The sequence below is a fragment of the Ursus arctos genome, unplaced genomic scaffold (genome assembly GCF_023065955.2).
Source record: "Ursus arctos isolate Adak ecotype North America unplaced genomic scaffold, UrsArc2.0 scaffold_13, whole genome shotgun sequence".
NCBI classification, from domain to species: Eukaryota; Metazoa; Chordata; class Mammalia; order Carnivora; family Ursidae; genus Ursus; species Ursus arctos.
In genome coordinates, this window is record NW_026622797.1 from 44,030,014 (window position 1) to 44,049,123 (window position 19,110).

At 41.9% G+C, this 19,110-nt stretch overlaps 1 protein-coding gene and 1 pseudogene across 1 annotated transcript; one reads left to right on the plus strand and one right to left on the minus strand.

Moving 5' to 3' along the window:
• Nucleotides 1-5,104: 5,104 nt before the first annotated feature.
• On the minus strand, nucleotides 5,105-9,198 carry CALHM6 (calcium homeostasis modulator family member 6). Its single transcript, XM_026489224.4, has 2 exons — nucleotides 8,314-9,198; nucleotides 5,105-7,490 (listed from the first exon to the last, which is right to left on the minus strand). The coding sequence occupies exons 1-2, from the start codon at nucleotides 8,842-8,844 to the stop codon at nucleotides 7,059-7,061; spliced, it is 963 nt and encodes a 320-aa protein (XP_026345009.2). The 5' UTR covers nucleotides 8,845-9,198; the 3' UTR covers nucleotides 5,105-7,058.
• LOC113247885 (60S ribosomal protein L31-like) lies at nucleotides 8,361-13,585 on the plus strand (annotated as a pseudogene).
• The last annotated feature ends 5,525 nt before the right edge of the window (nucleotides 13,586-19,110 follow it).

Genomic DNA, 19,110 nt, shown 5'->3' on the forward strand with positions numbered 1-19,110 from the left:
CTAGACACACGATGATCTGGTCTCTGTGAAATAAAGTATGGTTTAATGAAACCAGAATGTATCCGTCTACTTGCTTGGCCATCGAAATAGGTTGCCCCACAGCTTGACCATATCTCAGACTTGAGTTTATTCAAGTTGCTATTTTTGGATAGACTCTGTGATTTAAGAATATTATGAAGTAAGCCAAGCAACAGTTGATTTTCCATCTGCCTCTGATTATCTGAGGTAATGTTTCCCAAACTGTGTTCTGTGGAATATCAGAAACCCAAATTGCTGGAGGATACTCCATGAAAACAAACAAACAACTTTTGTCTTTTCAATTTCGCTTCTTTACTATGTGAAAGTAAAATATTAAACATATTTATATAATTGCTTCTCTTATTCTATAATCTGCCTTTAAGAAATGCAGTGCCATACACAAAAGATCAGCAAATAACATGAGGTCACCTGATTTATGAACACATGTTTTTCAAGTCCAGGAATGATAATGTATTTATCAAACTGCAGATTTACTATCTATCGATATGTACCTTGTATGTTAAAATTTCAAGAAGCATTTGTCATATTTTAAAATTTTTCATCCCAATAAAATTTTTAAAGTATTTAATTTTTCTCAGTTGTTTTTATCAGCTTTATTGCTGTTTTGTGGCATTTAATAAGATAATTTTTTAAAATATATATATATTAAGATTTTATTTATTTATTTGAGAGAGAGAGAGAGATAGTGAGAGAGAGCATGAGCAGGGAGGAGAGGGAGAAGCAGGCTCCCCGCTGAGCAGGGAGTCCGAGGCAGGACTCAATCCCAGGACCCTGGGATCATGACCTGAGCTGAAGGCAGATGCTTAACTGACTGAGCCACCCAGGCGCCCCAGATAGTGGGTTTTTTTTTTTTTTAAGTCTTCAGAAGGCATAAAATCACACTGAGAAGAAGAAGAAATATGACACAGAAAGGTACATGACCAAGTGCTACAGTGAGTTTGAGAAATGCAGTCATAAGAGTTCAGAGAAAGAAGTTACTGAGGACCGATGACATTGGGGGATGCTTTGAGTAGGAAGTGTGATTTGAAAGGGGGCTTGAAAGACAGAGAGTATTGTGCACACTCTTACCTGTCTCACTAGTATGCCAAGAATGCAAGGCTCTGACTGCTTTTTACCCAGGCCATCTCTCAGGGTGTGTTTGCAGTAAGCAACATTAAGAGATGAAATAATTTCCTTCATAGACAAAGAGCAGGCTTGATTACTACTTGCTGTAAAACGGTGGTGCCCCAGTGCCTGGGGGGTTCAGTTAGTTAAGCATCCAACTCTTGATTTCGGCTCAGGTTATGATCTCCAGGTCGTGGGATCAAGGCCCCCATTGGGCTCCACGCTCAGCGGGGAGTCTGCTTGAGATTCTCTCTTTCCCTCTCCCTAGACCCTTCCCACCTGCTCTCTTTCTCTAAAATAAATAAATCTTTAAAAAAAAATGGTGGTGTCCCAAGCTCTGTGCTCTCTCATACAACATGATCTACTCAGTATGATGGAATTTGGAGGTGATTAGGTCATAAGGGCAGAGCCCTCATGAATGGGATTAGTGCCCTTATGAAAGAGACCCCAGAGAACTCCCTTGCCCTTTCTACCGTGTGAGAAGGCAACTATCTGTGAAGCAGGAAGTGGTCACCCACCAGACACTGAGCCTGGTGGTGTCTTAATCTTGGATTTCCCAGCCTCCAGAACTGTGAGAAATGTTTCTGTTGTTCATAAGCCACCCAGTCTATAATACTTTGTCTCCAGTGACTGAGCTGTTAATCATAGTATTATAAAGACTCCCACGTTTGGTAGGTATTCTCAATATATGTTTGGATGTTTCTTGAATGACTGAAAATGAATATATTAAGAAGTTGATGGTGAATATGAGGGCATTGTTTGAATGGAGCCTGAAACTTGACAAGGAGAATCATTTTAAAGTGATCCACGGAATTTTTCCCCCAAGGCTTTCAAAACCAAACATACATAATCATTTTGATTAGAAACAAAATTATACACACACACACACACACACATGTATATGTAAATAAAAGTTCTATCATAAAATCCATCCCAAAAAATTCATTCCTAGAGTAAATAAACACAGTTTTTAAAATATGGCAAATATAAACCTTATTTAACCTAAATTGAAAATTAATGAAATCCAAAAATTATCACCACTATTATGCTATTGGTTCTATTTCTATTTTATTTTATTAATTTAAATTCAAGTTAGTTTACATATAGTATAGTAGAGTAGAATTTAGTGATTCATCACTTACGTATAACACCCAATGCTCATCCCAACACGTGGCCTCTTTAATGTCCATCACCCATTTAGCCCACCCCCCACCCACCTCCCCTCCAACAACCCTCCGTTTGTTCTCTATACTTAACGGTCACTTATGGCTTGTTTACCCTCTCTGTAGTAGTGCAGTTGATATTACCTAGCAAACTGGAATATGTCAATGCTCTCGTGCTTCCAACTATTCCAAGAACACATCTTGAAGCAACACTAGGGCATGCAGACTAGAATTCAAATACATGAAGGGTCACTCCAGCATTGCTCCTAAGGGCCAGAAACTGAGAACAAATCAAATGCCCATCAGTAGTTAAATGGATAACTGGGTTGTGGTATATTCATGTAATAGAATACTATCCAGCAATCAAAATAAATAAGTTGTTCTAGACATACCATGGATGAATCCATCAAATAAAAGCAAAAAAATGATAAAAAAAAAAAAAGAACAATTGTTAGAGAATTGATTAGAGAATGTTCTCATTCATATAAAGTTCAAAAACAGACTAAACTAACCATTAGTAATTTAGGAATACACACATAGGTGGTAAAACTATAAATAAAAGTAAGGAAATGATCACCACCACCCCACCACCACACACACCACTTTTAGGCAAAGAGAGTTAAGACTGTAGAGTGACATTTGGAGCAGGTGTTTCCTGGGGTGCTGGAGAGGTATTCTTTCCCCTCTGTGCTGGTTCCATAGATGTTTACTGTGTAATTATTCTTTAAAATGTACACAAATGTTTCATATACTCCTCATTGTGTTGGCTATCCCACAATTTTTTAAATGACAATAAATTGCCTAATCTTATAGAAATTTCTTTCATTTAGGCGGTTTTAATGTTTTGTTCCTTACGGCAAAGGATCTTGACAGACCGTATCCCTTTTATAATTCAGTTCTCTTGCCTTAGATAAGAATGTCATATAGTCAATTCCACAGTCCTTACATTGCAATTCACAAGAGAGATTTTGTAAGGCGGCAATAAAGAGGAAGAGACAAAATAAGATCGACTAAAGGCTTAGCTTGCAGGGCAGACCCAGGGTTTGGCACATGGTAGGCACTCAGTGGGAGTTTGCCACTGACGAACGAGGCAGTGGCGGCTGCAGCTGGGGCTGACTCAGGGAGCATTTCTCCATCTTTTGTCTTAGGAAGAGTTCTTTACAATAAGCCACCTGGTAGACAAGGTGTTGTGAAACTTAGGGGTTTCGAGATGTTTTCCAGCCAGAGACATTTGTGTAGGGGGCTAAGTCTATTTGCAGATGCTCCCTCAGGTCTTGCTTCTTTAATTGGTTTGTTGAGCATTGATATATCTATATATGGCTTTGAATGGAGCAAAGACACCATGCCTATTCTTATTATGCTCTGTAAATTGTATCATCTTGCCGGACTCAACACAGTGCGGAATCATCTCTTAGAACAATATGGTTGTTTCACAGCAAATATTATTAGCAGGGGCCGTGTCTGAATCTCTTCTAAAGTTAAGCCTTTAAGGCAGCATAAAGCCAGGGTGATTATAAAGAATCATTTGGTGAGCCAGCAAATAAATACAGTTGGCCCTGAACAACATAGATGTGAATTACACAGGTCCGCTTATATGTGGATTTTCTTGATACAGTACAATACTGTAAATATATTTTCTCTTCCTTAGGATTTTCTTAACATTTTTTTTTCTAGATTATTTTATTGTAAGAATACAGTAAATAACACATAGAACATACAAAATACATGTTAATCAACTGTTTATGTTATTAAAGCTTCCAGTCAACAATAGGCTATTAGTAGTTAAGTTTGGGGGGAGTCAAAAGTTATACATGGATTTTCGACTGTGTGGGGGTCAGCCCTTCTAAGCCCCAATTGTTCAAGGATCAACTGTATACACCGAGTTTAGAAATGCCTGTGAGCCCATGATGTGTCTATATGGAGCCAGGCTCCTAGGAGGTAGTATGCCCTACCAAACAGTGGTAACCACATTCCCACCATGAAATAACTGCTGTGTCCCGATATCACTATGTTTATTCAAAGTGGTCTCAGCTATCAACAGTTGCCAAGTTCCTGAATGAGATGAAAAACATTAAGGGTCACTAAGGACATCTGCATCTTTTCTGCTCACGACGGCATGTGGGCTAAGAAGGGAAAAACCTGGCCCAGTAAGAAAAACACCAAGTGGCTACTTCGAACCACGTGATCCAGAAAGGCTCAGTCCCCTAGCTCTAGTTCCACCTTGCACTGACTGTATGACCTTGGACTAGCAATGTCACCACTCTAACTTTCAATGCCTCACTTGGAAGTGTGAGTGATGTGTTTCACGGGTATCCCACGAACTTGCGAAAACGAAATGAAGGAGACATATAAAACTTCCTGTTGAGTGCAAAACCCTACACTTTTCTAAGTGTTCTTTTTAATCTTTTCTAATTATATAGTTAACATTTATCATTCATTACCAAAAAAAAATTGAAAAATCGAAAACATATGAGGCTTATAGAAAAAATCCTCTGCCTCATATATTAGTCTTGAGAATTGACCAAATTTGACAAATTTATATATACTTTATATATTTACTCTATATGAATGAGTGTGTATATTTGTATGTGTATTTTTTAACAAAAAAGGGGATCATATCCTACTAATCAGAATACTGTGCGGTATTTTTTACGGGGGAAATTGTTATATATGGATATAGAACAACAATATTTTATGTGAAAAAGTTGCAGACCCACATTTAGAGTACGATAATATTTGTGTAGACACAGAGTACATGGCTTCCTCTGGTAAAAATATATTGCAAAAGAGTAAGGTACTTTTTACTTCACACAGCTCTCTACCATTATCATATTTTCCCTTAAGTATATATACTTTAACAATAATTAATACTGTGTGAGAGGAAGTGGGGCATAAGTCAACAAAATGGAGACTATACTATTGAAGATGGATGGACAATTGGCAGACCAGGGTGGAGGGGAATACTGAAAGAGGAGAATATACAAAAGAAATGGGAAAATGAAATAAAGGAAGCAAAATGAAAGTAAGCACGCTACAATTTTCAAAATTATTCATTAGGAAATAGAAAGAAACTGGTCATGCAGTTTCTGCCACCAAGTTTCTTGTAATATAGGACTCAGCAACAGGATGTTAGTTCTGCTAACTAGTTCTTTTAAATGATCCTGGGCAACAAAGGGCACATAGAGGTCAACACAGAGGTCTGTCGAGAGAGGAAGAAGGGCTGAATATGACCAGTGCTCAATTCCTTTACAGTTTATAATTTTCATGTGTTCTTTCTAAAAATACACAAAAGGGGCGCCTGGGTGGCACAGCGGTTGAGCGTCTGCCTTTGGCTCAGGGCGTGATCCCGGAGATATGGGATCGAGCCCCACATCAGGCTCCTCTGCTATGAGCCTGCTTCTTCCTCTCCCACTCCCCCTGCTTGTGTTCCGTGTTCCCTCTCTCACTGGCTGTCTCCATCTCTGTCAAATAAATAAATAAAATCTTTAAAAAAAATAAAAATGAAAATACACAAAAGACCATAGATTTGGGAGATGTTCACAAATGACCATCTAAAGTCCTCTGGTATTGTCAAGCAACAGAAGTTTGTCTACAGACGCCATTGCTCTCAATAAATCTTTGCATCCTCTCCATCAACAAAGCCTGTCATGTCTATGTTCAAAATCTACTTTGAACCTCTCTATTTCTTCTGTTTTTATCACCGTCAACCCAATTCAAGTTCACTCCCACCTCTTTTCACTGCAGTGGCCCCCTGATCAGTCTCTCCATTTCCATGTCGGCTCTCCCTCTTCCCCGCCATGCTTTTTTCCACAAGAATATCAGAACCAATCTTCCTAAAATGCTCATGGCATGAAAACCAAACTCCTTTGTATGACTTCAAGGAGATGCATATCCTGTCCCTTGTTTTGTCTTTCCCAGTCACCCTTAAGGATTCGAACTGTGCTAACATCTTTCTCACTTCAGTCCTTGCCATGCTGTTCTGTAAACAGAAGTGCTCTGCTATTTTTCAGGTTTCAGTTTCGCACAGATTTCCCCAGTCCCCTCCCACACTCTAAATCAGGTCACAGTCTGTATTTCTATATTTATTTGTACGGGTTTTATCAGACTTCCATACTCTGTCGAAGCTATGTAATGACTGTACAGGGGTTCATAACATTGTCCTCTCTACTTTTGTGCATATTTGAAATTTCCCATTATAAAATGCTTTAAAAATTTCCCTCTGATCCTGCAAGCGAAAACCAACAGTTTTGCATGCAATTATCCTGGTTTTTCATATTTTGTATTTTTTTATTTTACTTTCCTTTTTGTGATAATTTTTGGGGTTTTTATTTAATAACTGCATTAGAGCCATAAAATGCCAGTATTTTAATGTTCCAAACAATGTGTAATCTGCAAGGCTGGTAATTTGAAATTAACATAGGATAACCTAAGAGAAAGGTCAGAAGTTCATTTGTTCTTTCAGTTTTTGCTACTGAAGTCTTATTTGACAGCGTTAGTATCCAGTGAAAAAGACCCTAGACTAGGGGCATAAAACTTCCCACCTAGTTCCAGTTTGTCACTTTGAGTGAATCACTTGACTTTGCTTCCTTTGTTATAATTAATATAATAATAGGTAAAGTTCTAAATTTTTTATTTGATTTACAATTGTTTCCACAATTTGATAAATCAAAAAAGGAACAGTCATAAACAACACCAAAGTTCTTTTCTTTTTTCTAATGAAGTGAAAACTCCAAAGACCTTTCCCCATATTCATTAGTAAGGACATAACTCAGGACTAATGTTCATGCCAGGTGTATCTACAAAGCCAAGAACAGGAATCACTGCATCTCCTTCGTTAGATCTGATACTATGACTCTTCTCTTTCCTGTTAACGTATTTATGCAACATACTGTAGTACTGCTCCTTTGGATTGAAAGTGTATAGGGATGAAATTTGCTGCCAGTCTTTAATGGTGGGGGTGTTGTGTTCCTTTGGATGTGAGCCCTCGAAGAAACATTTGATATTCTCTTTTGCCAATTCTGTTGCATGCTCTGTGGCCTGAGTTTTAAGGATCTGCTGCTCCTGTTCCAAATAGATTTTCCAGAATTTCAGCTGCAGGAAACTCACTGGAGATAGGCATCGGGAGACAGATGTAAAAATCAGAAGGAAAATGATGACGACTGCTATCAGGATCCAGCCCAGCACCTGAGGAAAACACAACGAAACAGCAATTTAGTCACATTTTTTATAAAAAAAAAAAAAAAAAAAAAAAGTTTAAAATCCTTTCCCCCCCCAGGTTTTTATTTATTTATTTGAGAGAGAAAGGTCACGCCCGAGAGAGAGCGAGAGAGAGCGCTCTCACGGGCAGGAGGGAGGGTGAGAGGGAGAAGCGGACTCTCCACTGAGCAGGGAGCCTGATGGGGGCCTCTATCCGAGGACCCTGCGGTCATGACCTGAGCTGAAGGCAGACGCTTAACGGACTGAGCCACCCAGGCGCCCCAAAATTTAACAATCCTTACATAGAGTTTGAACTACTCACAGTGATGATGATCAAACAACAGTTTTAGGTCTTAGTCTCTTAAGAGAAAGAAGTGGCAGTAAGCTCCCAAACCCTCGGCAGAACTGCTGGACAAGTCACTTTCCAAGTCATGGCAAGGGCCCAGAAAGGGGCCTATGTATCCCTCCGCTAGAATTCAAAACGTGGAATTTCGGCAAATCCAATGAAACAAGCATTCATTTTCAAGAACCTCTGAGCTGTACATGCCCAGAAGCAGTGTGGGGTGGTGGCTTTAGAGCCAGGACAACCCATTTTATTCTAACAATTCTGCCTTCTTCTGGCTGGACAAACAACTTGGCCCGGACAAGTGGTATCAAGAGGATCCTGTAGGGCTGGAGGTAAGGCGCCTGGCGCGGATCCCGCCCGCGCCGCTCTAGTGGGTCTCCCGGGGTCCTGCGTCTGGAGCCAGGGCACCCCGCCCGCACCTCCCCGGCCCCTCTCCCACCCTCCCGACGGCGGCCCGCGCCTGACCTGCGACTGCGCCTTGAGCTCCTTCAGCAGCGCCTGCGCGTCGGACGCCTGGGCCTGGCCGCAGGGCGCCCCCGGCAGCTGGGCCTCGCAGGTGGGGTCGCGGCCCCGACACAGGCGCCGCGCCAGGGGGCCGGTCCCGGTGGCGGCGCACTCGTAGAAGGCGCCCCCGAGCAGCGCCACGGACACCCAGGTGAGCGGCGCGACGGCGGCGGCGGCGCTGAGCTGCGCGCACACCACGGCGTCCCGCAGCGCCGCGCCGCAGCTCCTCGAGCGGGCGCCGCGCGCGCAGCAGCCGGTCAGCAGGCGCCAGGTGCGCGCGTTCAGCACGTAGCCCAGCAGGAAGAGCGCCAGCGCGGGCACCAGCAGGAAGACCAGGCCGTAGGGCAGGTTCCAGGTGGCGCTGCAGGGACACTGGAACACCGCGGCGGAGAACACGCGCTCCCCGCCCGCCGTCAGGAGGGTCACCAGGCCGTAGCCCAGCGCGCTGTGATGCTTGAGGTGCAGGTTTAGCACCGACTGAAACTTCTCCATGGGCCTCCTACCGCCGGGGGCGCCGTGGACAGGCCTGGAAGCTTCTGCGTCTTACCCGCCCTGCTCCTCCAACGGTTTGGGGGAGCTGAGGTCTAGGGCTTTCTACCCTGTGGGGCAGCAGCTTCCGGACAGGGGAAAAGGGCTTCTCGGGCCTCCGTGAGCTTTCGCTTTCTTATTTCCAGTAGACCCACTGTGGCTGACACACCCTTGGGCCTCTCAGGATCACTGGTGACTTCTCTCACGATTGAAGAACTTGATTGAGGATAGGCCCCACTCCGTGGTTACCTCTGTTTACACCCAACTGACAAGAAACCAGGGGACTTTCCATACCCTTCCTGATTCAGTGCAGCTGCCCAATGGAAAGAGTACCAAATGTTACTTGGGTAAACGCAAAACGCCAGATTTTCGCCTATTGCAGCTGCCTTCCTTCCTAAGCCAACTCTTAGACCCAAACGATTACAAAAAAACTAGCCAGTTACAGGAAACTTTACTCAAGGACAAATTCCTGGTTTCTCTTTCATAAGCTAAATCACAAAAAAGCCCAGCTCAAGTTCTAGGACCTCCATGATCTTCTGTCCCCTTCCTGTCCCCCTTCTGGACAGAATCACCAACCACATTCACACTGACTATTCTCTCCTCCGATCTCCCATAGAGCTTTAGACTGAACATATTGTACTGGCTTCTGCCTCTTTTATTCCCCCAGGTATGTCCTAACACTGTCAGTACCTGGACGACTATCTGGTTTTTACTCAGTGACCACCCAGTTGTTCAGAGGTGGGTGGAGAGGCAGGGCTGACATGGTTATTCAAAAAACACTAATTGATCCCCAGAAGTTCAACCTACAGCTACATCAAACTACCATGTTGTTTCCTCCACCTTCACTTTCCTCAAAGCAGCATTGCTCTGACTCAAACTGTAACCACTTCTGCAAATCTGAGCCTTACTCTGTGTGGCGTCAGAGTGAGGTGAGCTGTACTTGAAAGAACATAGGCTTTGGAGGTGCATCGTGTCTGTGTGTGTGTTTTTAATAAGTTTGCCCTTCTGAGACTCTGCATTCTCATTTGTAAAAGCAGGATAATAGTTCTCACTTTTCACGATTGTTGAGACAAGTAGATTGAGTAGTGTTTGTACAGCACATTTTCACGTAGGCTGCACCCATTAAATGAATGTTTAATGTGAGGGATTGCCTCTTATCTGCAACATTGGGAATAGACAGCAAATAATTGTGCATGATTGAAGAATCCATATCAATGCTCAGTTTTAGACCAAGGGTTATATCCGGTGACTCAATGATCCTCCACTAAAGAGAATTAGTGTGCCCTTCGTGGTCCATCTCGTTACAAGGACGGTGTCTGGCTATGGGTCTGGATGGGCAGGTCACAGTGAACTGGTTACTGCCAGCACTCATCCACCAAGTTTGTCTTATTGACCCGGGAAGAGTAAGTAGGCTCCAGAACCACGTGAATCATTAGAGAAGTGGAAAGAGACGTATTATTCTTTCCTTTTCTTAGTCCAACTTGCCTTCCTAGCTGCCTCCCACTCCCAGTGCCTGGCACAAAACCACCATTCTGTAGCATTTTGGTGAAAAGCTCTTCTCTCCGTGTGAGTCCAAACTGTCACGCAGGACAGCTGGGGGCCCTCCTCTCTGAGATTAAGCTGGGTACTGCCAGGCTTCCTGTAAACTTGCAGCAAAGTTCCCTATTTGAGGCAGGTCATTTCTGCTTTATTCCTACATCTCAAAAAAAAATTTTTTTTTCTTCTTTTGTCCCTCAGCTGACTCTGCCCTCTTACTGCTAGACTCTTCTTTACTCCCACCACACATCTCCTGAAGGTGTTGCCTCCCTGCTCCACACTTTCTGTATACCATCATGACAAAATCCCACTGTATCCACAGCCTTTATGCAGATGGCTTTATGCAAATCTCCCTTAACTGTCACCTAACTAAAATGTGCCCTTTGGTCCTCTGGAGTAACACATTTCTCAAAACAAGGAGGATTGGCTGGCATTCTCCCATTACAATGTCCAAACCCAGGCTTTTCCATTATTGTCTAATAGTTTATTCTCCACTGAGGCTCAAGCTATTCAGCACAACCTCCTCCCCCACCTCACTCCGGCCATCTGTTCATTCCCTTCATTTATTAAGACTTTTGCATCTGGTGATGGCTTTCTTTTTCTCCCTAGCTCCTGTTATTTTATCAAGGATTTGGTTTCAAATATTTTTAGTTACAGAAACGTCCATCTTGTCAGTCTCCTATCCCAGCTAGAGTAATTCATCTGTTAACAGTTTATTAATTCGTTCATTTGTTTAATCAGTTATTCATGTAAATGTTTCATAAGCCCCCAGAATATGATAGGAATCTATAAAGGTGCCTAGTATTATTGGGTAATAAGGAACAGGACAAACAGATACCTTCCTTTCATTGAGCTTATATTAGTGAGGATAGATAATGAGGAAGAAACTCATCGAAGTTATGAAAATTATTAAAATGGAATCATGTGGCAGAGAGTGTCCTGAAAACGCCTTTGTAAGGAGAGGACGTTTAAGGATAAATGTGAATGAGCAAGGCTCTGGGGTGCAAGGGAACTTGGCAGTCTGTGGTTGGAAAGCAAGCCGGAGTGATGGAACGTTAGAGGCGAGAAGGAAGTTGGCACATCACGAGGGCAGAGCTGCAGGTGGAAGGTCAATTTAGGGGCTCTGTAGACCAGAGTATGTGTTTTGCCACCCTGCCCCTGAAACTCATTACAGACTGAGCTGCATCCTGACCTAGTATCCTATCAGCTTGTGTCTCTAAATACTACCTCCTGGGGTTACCACCACTGTGCTTCCCCAATCATGGATCTCCCAGATACCAATGATCACTCTGTACTTAGTACAGGTTACCATAATTGTGAGTCTGGGTTCTGCCTGCCAGTCTGAGTTTTCTCCCAGGACCAGCAGATGAGTCTGGTACCCAACATCTACCCCTGTCATCACTGAAGCAGTGGGTGATTCTAGTTCTGAGTCTATTGAAGATTGCTCAGCCCTTTATATCCAGCCCTGTGTGGAGAACACATTGCTGAGAAGTTCAGTACTTAGTGGAAATAGAATAATATACTAATGGTGTGGAGAGGATTCAAGAATTTTTTCTCGACAGTAGACTAAATATTTGAAAGACCTTTACACTTTTGAAAATCTATAATTTAATACCAATTTACTTTAGCTTTTAAAAAATGAGTGAGAGATTCTCATTGTAAGCACATTGGAAAACCAATAGCTATAGGTTTTGTTTTGTTTTGTTTTAACTGTAGTACTTTGTTTCTCAGCACTATCATTATCATTGTCAGGAATTGGTTTCAGAAACCTCAAAAAAAGTTCGTGGAAAAGAAAGGAAGAGGAAACTCTTGAAAGAATTTCACACTGTGAATCTAAGAGTTCCTTGTAGTCATCTTCAAGTGAGCTAGTTCTCAAACATTATTCTCTGTAGTCTTCATGAGAACTCAGATTAATGGTATGAGCCTGTTTGGAATGTGACTTCTAGATTCTAGAAAAGTATCAATCCTGGTCCCGAGACCCACCCGTAAGAATAAAATCAAATCAAAATTCATCTATATTTTAAGATCCACCATGTGCAAGACACAACTTTAGATGCCAAAATCAACAAGTAAATTTAGATCTGACACTCTTAATCTTAGAGAATACCTTTCTGTGCATTATTATTTATGGAAATATATTATTTATGTTATGCATTTGAAAATCTGAACCTGTTATTATCTTAAGAGTTTTGAATGTTTATAGAAGTTCTTCCAATGGAAGTATAAAGCAGAAGGAGGAAAAGATCCGACCCTTTCCCTGACACAGGAATATCATTTGTTAAATGGCAATCCCATGACATTTCAAGTAACGTTTTTACAAATTATTTTTCCCTTTTCTTAGCATGAATTTTCTAAACCTATCATAAAATTTTAAATATTCAGTGATTTATACACTAAAAAAATTATTTTTTTACAGAAGATGATTATTTTAACCCTGAGAACCTAGATGTGGCCACTCTTTGCTGTCATCACTGTTATCATCGTCGTCATCATGATCTCACACCGTAAGTCTATAAAGGTTCTAGTTTTCCTTCCATGGGTTTTTTTTTTTTTCCTTTTTTGAGAGAGTGTAAGCAGGGGTTGTGGGGGGCAGAGGGGGCGAAAGAAAATCATAAGCAGACTCCGTGCTGAGCGTGGAACCCAACATGGGGCTCATGAGATCATGACCCAAACCAAAATCAAGAGTCGATGCTCAACTGACTGAGCCACCCAGGTGCCCATCTTTCCATGGCTCTTAAAACCCATGTCTAGCTTCCTTTCCAACCAGGACACATCAGAATGGCTCCCACAAAGAAGGGTGGCAAGAAGAAGAAGGGTCATTCTGCCATCACCGAGGTAGTGACCAGAGAATACACCATCCACATTCACAAGTACATCTATGAGTGGGTTTCAAGAAGTGTACCCCTCGGGCACTCAAAGAGATCCAGAACTTTATCATAAAGGAGATGGGAACTTCAGATGTACACATTGACGCCAGGCTCAACAAAGCTGTTTGGGCCAAAGGAATAAGAATGTTCCATACCATATATTCCATGTGCAGTTGTCCAGAAAACATAATGAGGATGAAGATTCACCAAACAAGATCTGTACGTTGGTTACCTATGTACCTGTCACCACTTTAAAAACTACAGTTCATGTGGATGAGAACGAATCGCTTATTGTCAAATAAAGGTATAAAACTGAAAAAAAAAAAAGTCTATTAAGAATTTTCGTAAATTACATTATGTTTTTCCATTGATTCAAATTATTTCACAGGTGATTTTAATGTATGCTAGAGCGTCATTGTCAATGGCCACTTACTTATATTTTGCTTCATCACAAGTCCAGTTCCCCTGCTGTCAAATTTGGTTTACTAGTTTGTGAACTATGATCAAAGATTTGGACTTCCAAAGATAATAATAATAAATAACAAATAAGATTAAAGGATAAGAATAAAGAAAAAAGTAATTTAATAGGAGGAAATTTGGATTTCTTCAAATTATAAATGACATTATTGCAAAATCTCAAAAATTCACATTAACTCAATGGAGAACTTAAAATGTTGTGGAAGATCTTCCCCAAAAGAATATTTCACATGAGGGGTGCCTGGCTGACTCAGTTGATAGAGCACGCGACTCTTGATCTCAGGGTTGTGAGTTCAAGCCCCACAGTGGGTGTAGAGATTACTTAAAAATAAATAAATGAAATAACAAAAAAGAATATATCACATGAAATATGTTGCATATTTAAAACATTCGCATCTATGCAATGGAAGACAAAGTAGGTGCTATGAGTGAGGTGGATCTGTATGTGCCGGTGTGGGTGAAAAGACAGAGTTGACATGTTAATTGGAAAAGATAAACAAAAACACTGCATGCCGTACATTCGTGTAAGAAAAGAAAAAGAAAATGTACGTATGTCCCTTGCTGATGTGTACGATACTCTGCAAGATTAAAAAATACTGTCAAATGTTTACCTCTGAGAAGTAAGGGAAAGGGTTGTGAATGGATGCAGGGAGAGAGACTTGTTGCATATCTTTCTTTAGTGTTTGTCTTTTTTTTTAATGTGCATATATGATCCTTCTACAATTAAAAAATACTAACATGAAATGTTTTGATCGAATGAAAAATCTCTGAGAAAGAAGTCCGGGAAGAGGCAATTTCACAGGCTCTTCTTTGTCCTTCCTTGTCCGCACACAGAGCTTATAAGGGTTGCTCCCTGAACCTGAATGCCAACAATCCACCTCTTCTTGCCCAAAGTAATAAATCCTAGTGAGAAACTGACTGTGTTTGAAGAATATAGAAGATAAAGAAATGAAGTGTTTGAGAACTGGGGAAGATGGCAAAAAGCAGTAGGAGGAGAAGAGGAAAAGATCAGATGGAAAGGGGGGATTGGGTGGCATTTATCCAAGTCCTGAGGGAAACAAGATGGAAAGACCCTCTGCCTCCTTCAGAGAAGGCTTCAGCTGTGCTCTGTAGGCTCTTCTGTGTACCCACTATTGGCACAGAAACAAGGCAGAGAGGAAAGGCAGGTGGAGAAGAATGGAGGTGGGTGAGTGGTTAGATTGTGGAGCTTTTGAAGAAGGACAGCAGGAAGTTCAGTTTCCAGCAGTTTAGAAACCACCATCTCTTCTTTTAAGTGTTGATCCAGACAAGTTTTTCCTGAGTTTCCAGGAGTTACCTCTTTCGGTCCAGCTTCATTAAAAACCATCTATGTACGGGGAAATCCAAAAAGCCAATAAGTTTGGTGAATTAAGATACTGTTTAATGCAGGCTGGGAACTGCTCCTGACTGAGCAACAGAGTGTTAGGGTAGGGGAAGTGACTCCTAGTAGACAGAATTCCAATTTATCCCAGGATCCCTTTCCTGGGGGACTATTATCAAGTTGCAAGAACAGTAAGAAAAGAAAGGAAACACCTTTAAATAACACTTTAGTTATTATTTTCTTCCCGTAGGAGGAGGGAGTAGGGGCAGATATTAGAAAGTGCTTTGAGAGTTCAGTACTGAATTGAAATGGCTTCTCATCTGTACATATTGACTCCTAATTTTCAGGGCAACTAGAAAACCAGGCCAGAGGGACACCGATGTCTTCCAGTTGGAACCTTGGCCTTCTCAGGAACCCCATACTCTCCTTGCTTCAGCTCTGGGGGCTTGATACTCTGCTCCTTTAGGAAGTAACTCTCCGCTCTTTAGGGCTTGCTTTTCAATGACGAACATACAGATCGTCATCTCTGTATCTGTGTTTTTCTCCTCGGCAACATTTGCATCTTGGCAATGTTTGGATAATTCCATAACACCCTGTCTCCAGGGCATTTTCTGTTCCTTCTTCCTGCTCATTACAGACAGTGCTGTGGTCAGAATATGTCTCCCCAAAATTCATATGTGGAAGCTCTAAGCCCCCAAAGTGATGGTATTAATAAATGGGGCCATTCTGAGGTGCTTATGTTGTGAGGGTGAAGTCCTCATAAGTGGGATTAGTGCTCTTATAAAAGAGGTTCTGGTGAGATCCCTAGCTCCTGGGGGTGGGAGTCTCCCAGTAGCCATTAAATGCTTCAACACAGTCTTGTGATCCACCTTACTGCAAGGAGACAAGGACATGTCATCTTTCCATTTGCTAGAAGGATAGGAATGATCATTAGTTCTACTATAGGTCACTCTTTTGTTTCACTCTTCTTCCCACTCCACCTTCTTCCCAAAAGAAACAAACCAGAAGTCCAATCATGGAGCTCCCAGTCCAGAGTCTGGGTAGTGTGTGGCAGTCTCTACATCAGGTCTTCACATGGCCCATCTTGAGCTACAGAACCATGAACTAACAGTAATAGGTTAATGTGTCCCACACGGGCAGTGCACAGCGGAGGAACAGGGCCAGGACAACTGCAGCAAACACTCCATTCTGAAAGGGAAAAGTGGAAGCCAGCAGCAGGTGCTGATTGACCTGTTATGTTTCTGAAGTTATTCCTGGGCAAATTCCAGAAAGGCCTCTCCCCTGGGCAAGGTGGTTGAAAAATATTCGTTGACTCTCTTGACTCCAACCTCTGGAGGGTCTTCTGTTATCATCCTTGGCCGCATACTCAGTGGGTATATGCCCTTCTGGGGGTGGAGCAGTGTTCTTAGTCCATGTGCTATTTGTACAATGTTGGAAGGCCACGAGTCCAGTGGGTTTATGATTCCTTTGACAGTAAATCTCTCCCAAAATTATTTAGTAAGATTGTTGTCTCTTATTTCAGTAACCTATATTTGCCAGTACTGTTACAGTTCCTTTTAAAACACTGTTCTCAGATCTACTATATTCTTTTGCTTTCTTGCCGCATTCTCTCTCTCCCCCCTAACTTGTATGTATCTGTCTTTCTCTCTTGCCCGTACAGGTACCCTGAGTAAACATGAGATGACAGTTTTCTGTGGGAAAGCTACACCTTTATTTTTATCTTTCTGGGGCTCTTTACCAATTGAATAACTTAATTTTATCTTTGCCCCAAAGTTCCTGAACTTACTCAGAGGTATTACCAATAGGTGTAGAGACGATACTTTTAATTATTTGGCCTTTCCACTGGTTTATTTTAATGGACACTGTCTTCAAGGCTTCCCCAAATTCGCTCTTAGAGTTTGGAGTCTAAAACCTGTCAGGTTTTCCAATTTTGCAAGTCCTCACTTTTCTGAAATATCTCTATTCCTTTTCATTTCCGCTCACAAATCAATTCTTTTTCGAGCTTATAATGTCTTGCCAAAACATAGCCAGGAGCAACCAACACACACTAGAAACATTGTTTTCTAATTTTTTCTCCTTGGGCCACATTTTCTTGAGCTACATAATCTTTCCAAATTAATGCAGGAGTTAGTTTTGTCAGCAGCCAAATAAGAATTGTGGTCCTTCTAGCCCTCCCTTATCGGTTTCCATGCTGCTCACCACGAGACTGCTAAACTAATGCCACATATTTTAGGAAAGGAAGTGAAACTTCCTTAAGAAACCTAATAATAAAACATAGAAAAAGTTATTTCCTCTTGGTTGTTGTCTATAGCTAAAGTAAAAAGAAAAATCCCTCCCTTAATTTATTCCCTTATGTGTGGGTATGGGGAGATAGTGGAGAAATGGGGCAGACGCGGGGAAGATGAGAGAGGATTTTTATCATGGAAGTGTCCTGCATCCAATACCAGTATTTGGTCCGAACTAGTCACCAACCTGCACCAGACTGCAAAGGAAGGGGCAGTACGGTCCTCTCCTATGCATTAAAGGCAAAGAGAATTGGGCAAGCGTGAGCCTGTGAAATCTACCATGTGTTGTATGATCAGCTTTTTAAATTCCCCCATCCACTCCATCTTTTTTAGCCTCCTGTTTGTCTTCTTGCTACCTATGACAGTTTTATAATCTTCTATTTGCTACTTACTATTTTTTCATCTCCCCAACTAGATTATATGTTTCTTGAAGATGAGAATCATGCTTGATTTAATCCCTTTTTGGTTACACAGATCTTAGCCTAGTGCCCAGGACAATATAGGTGTTCGATGAGTATCTGTGAGTGTAATGAGTGAATCAATGAATGAATGGATGAATGGATGAATGAATGAATGGGAATCAGACTTGGATTTTCTCTTCTCTTACTGCAGAGTCAGCAGCATGTCTCCTGTGTCCGGCTCAGAACTTGAACCCTTCTACAGAGATCATGCCTGCCTGGGCATCTTGGATTGCCAGCCTTGTGACCAACAGAAGGTGCATCTATCCAGGAGGAACAGGGCAACACCATGGAGAAGATAGGGCCATGGGACAGGTTCCAGGTACAGCTGAAGGGCCATCTGGACACCCACTCCCAGTCACTTGCATCAGAGTGACCCCACCACCGTGGGGGGCGGTGGAGCTGCAGGTGCCGGCAGGGTAGGGACTCTCCCACAACTTCCTCCTTCCTGCCCAGTTCAGCTTGTTTATTCAGCAGGCCTATCGGGTATATAGCACTCATCTTCCCCACTACCAGCCCCATTTCTCTACCTTCTTTCCCTACCATACATAACTGAATTTCTCAAGGGAGGGATTTTTCTTTTTACTTTAGCTGTGGACAGCAACCAAAGGCAAATAACTCTTTTTCTGTATTTTATTATTAGATTCCTTAAAAAGGTTTTACTTCCTTTCATGGAAGCAGTGAGCCAAGCAGGCACAGGTTTTGTTGACACCTAGTTTCCAGCTTGGCTCTTATGACTCGACTTTGGCACTCCTCCTGACCTCCTCCAGCCAGGCACCTGACTTCCTTTACCCAGTTAACTTAAGTTCAGCTATTAATGACCCTCTTCTGGCTCTCCTCCTAACTTGGTGACTGTTCAGCTAAGTGTCTTTCCCAGGCTCCTCCTCACAACTATTGATACTGGTACTCACTAAAATTCAATCCTTTCCACATACACTACCTGAATAATCTCCTCTTGGAGCCATCACTGGCTAGATGTGTGACCTTGGGCAAGCTTTCAACCTCCCTGTGCCTTGGTTCTTTCATCTGTAAAATGAAAATAATAGTATTCTATGCCTCCTTGGGTTGTTGTGAAGATTGAATGGGTTGATACATGAAACATTCTTTTTTAAAATTTTATTAAGTTTTTTATTTTAATTCCAGTGGAGTTAACATACAGTGTTCTATTAGTTTCAGGCATACAATATAGTGATTTAACAATTCTATACATTGCTCATCCGTGCACTCTTAATCCCCATCACCTATTTCCACCATCCCACCACCCACCT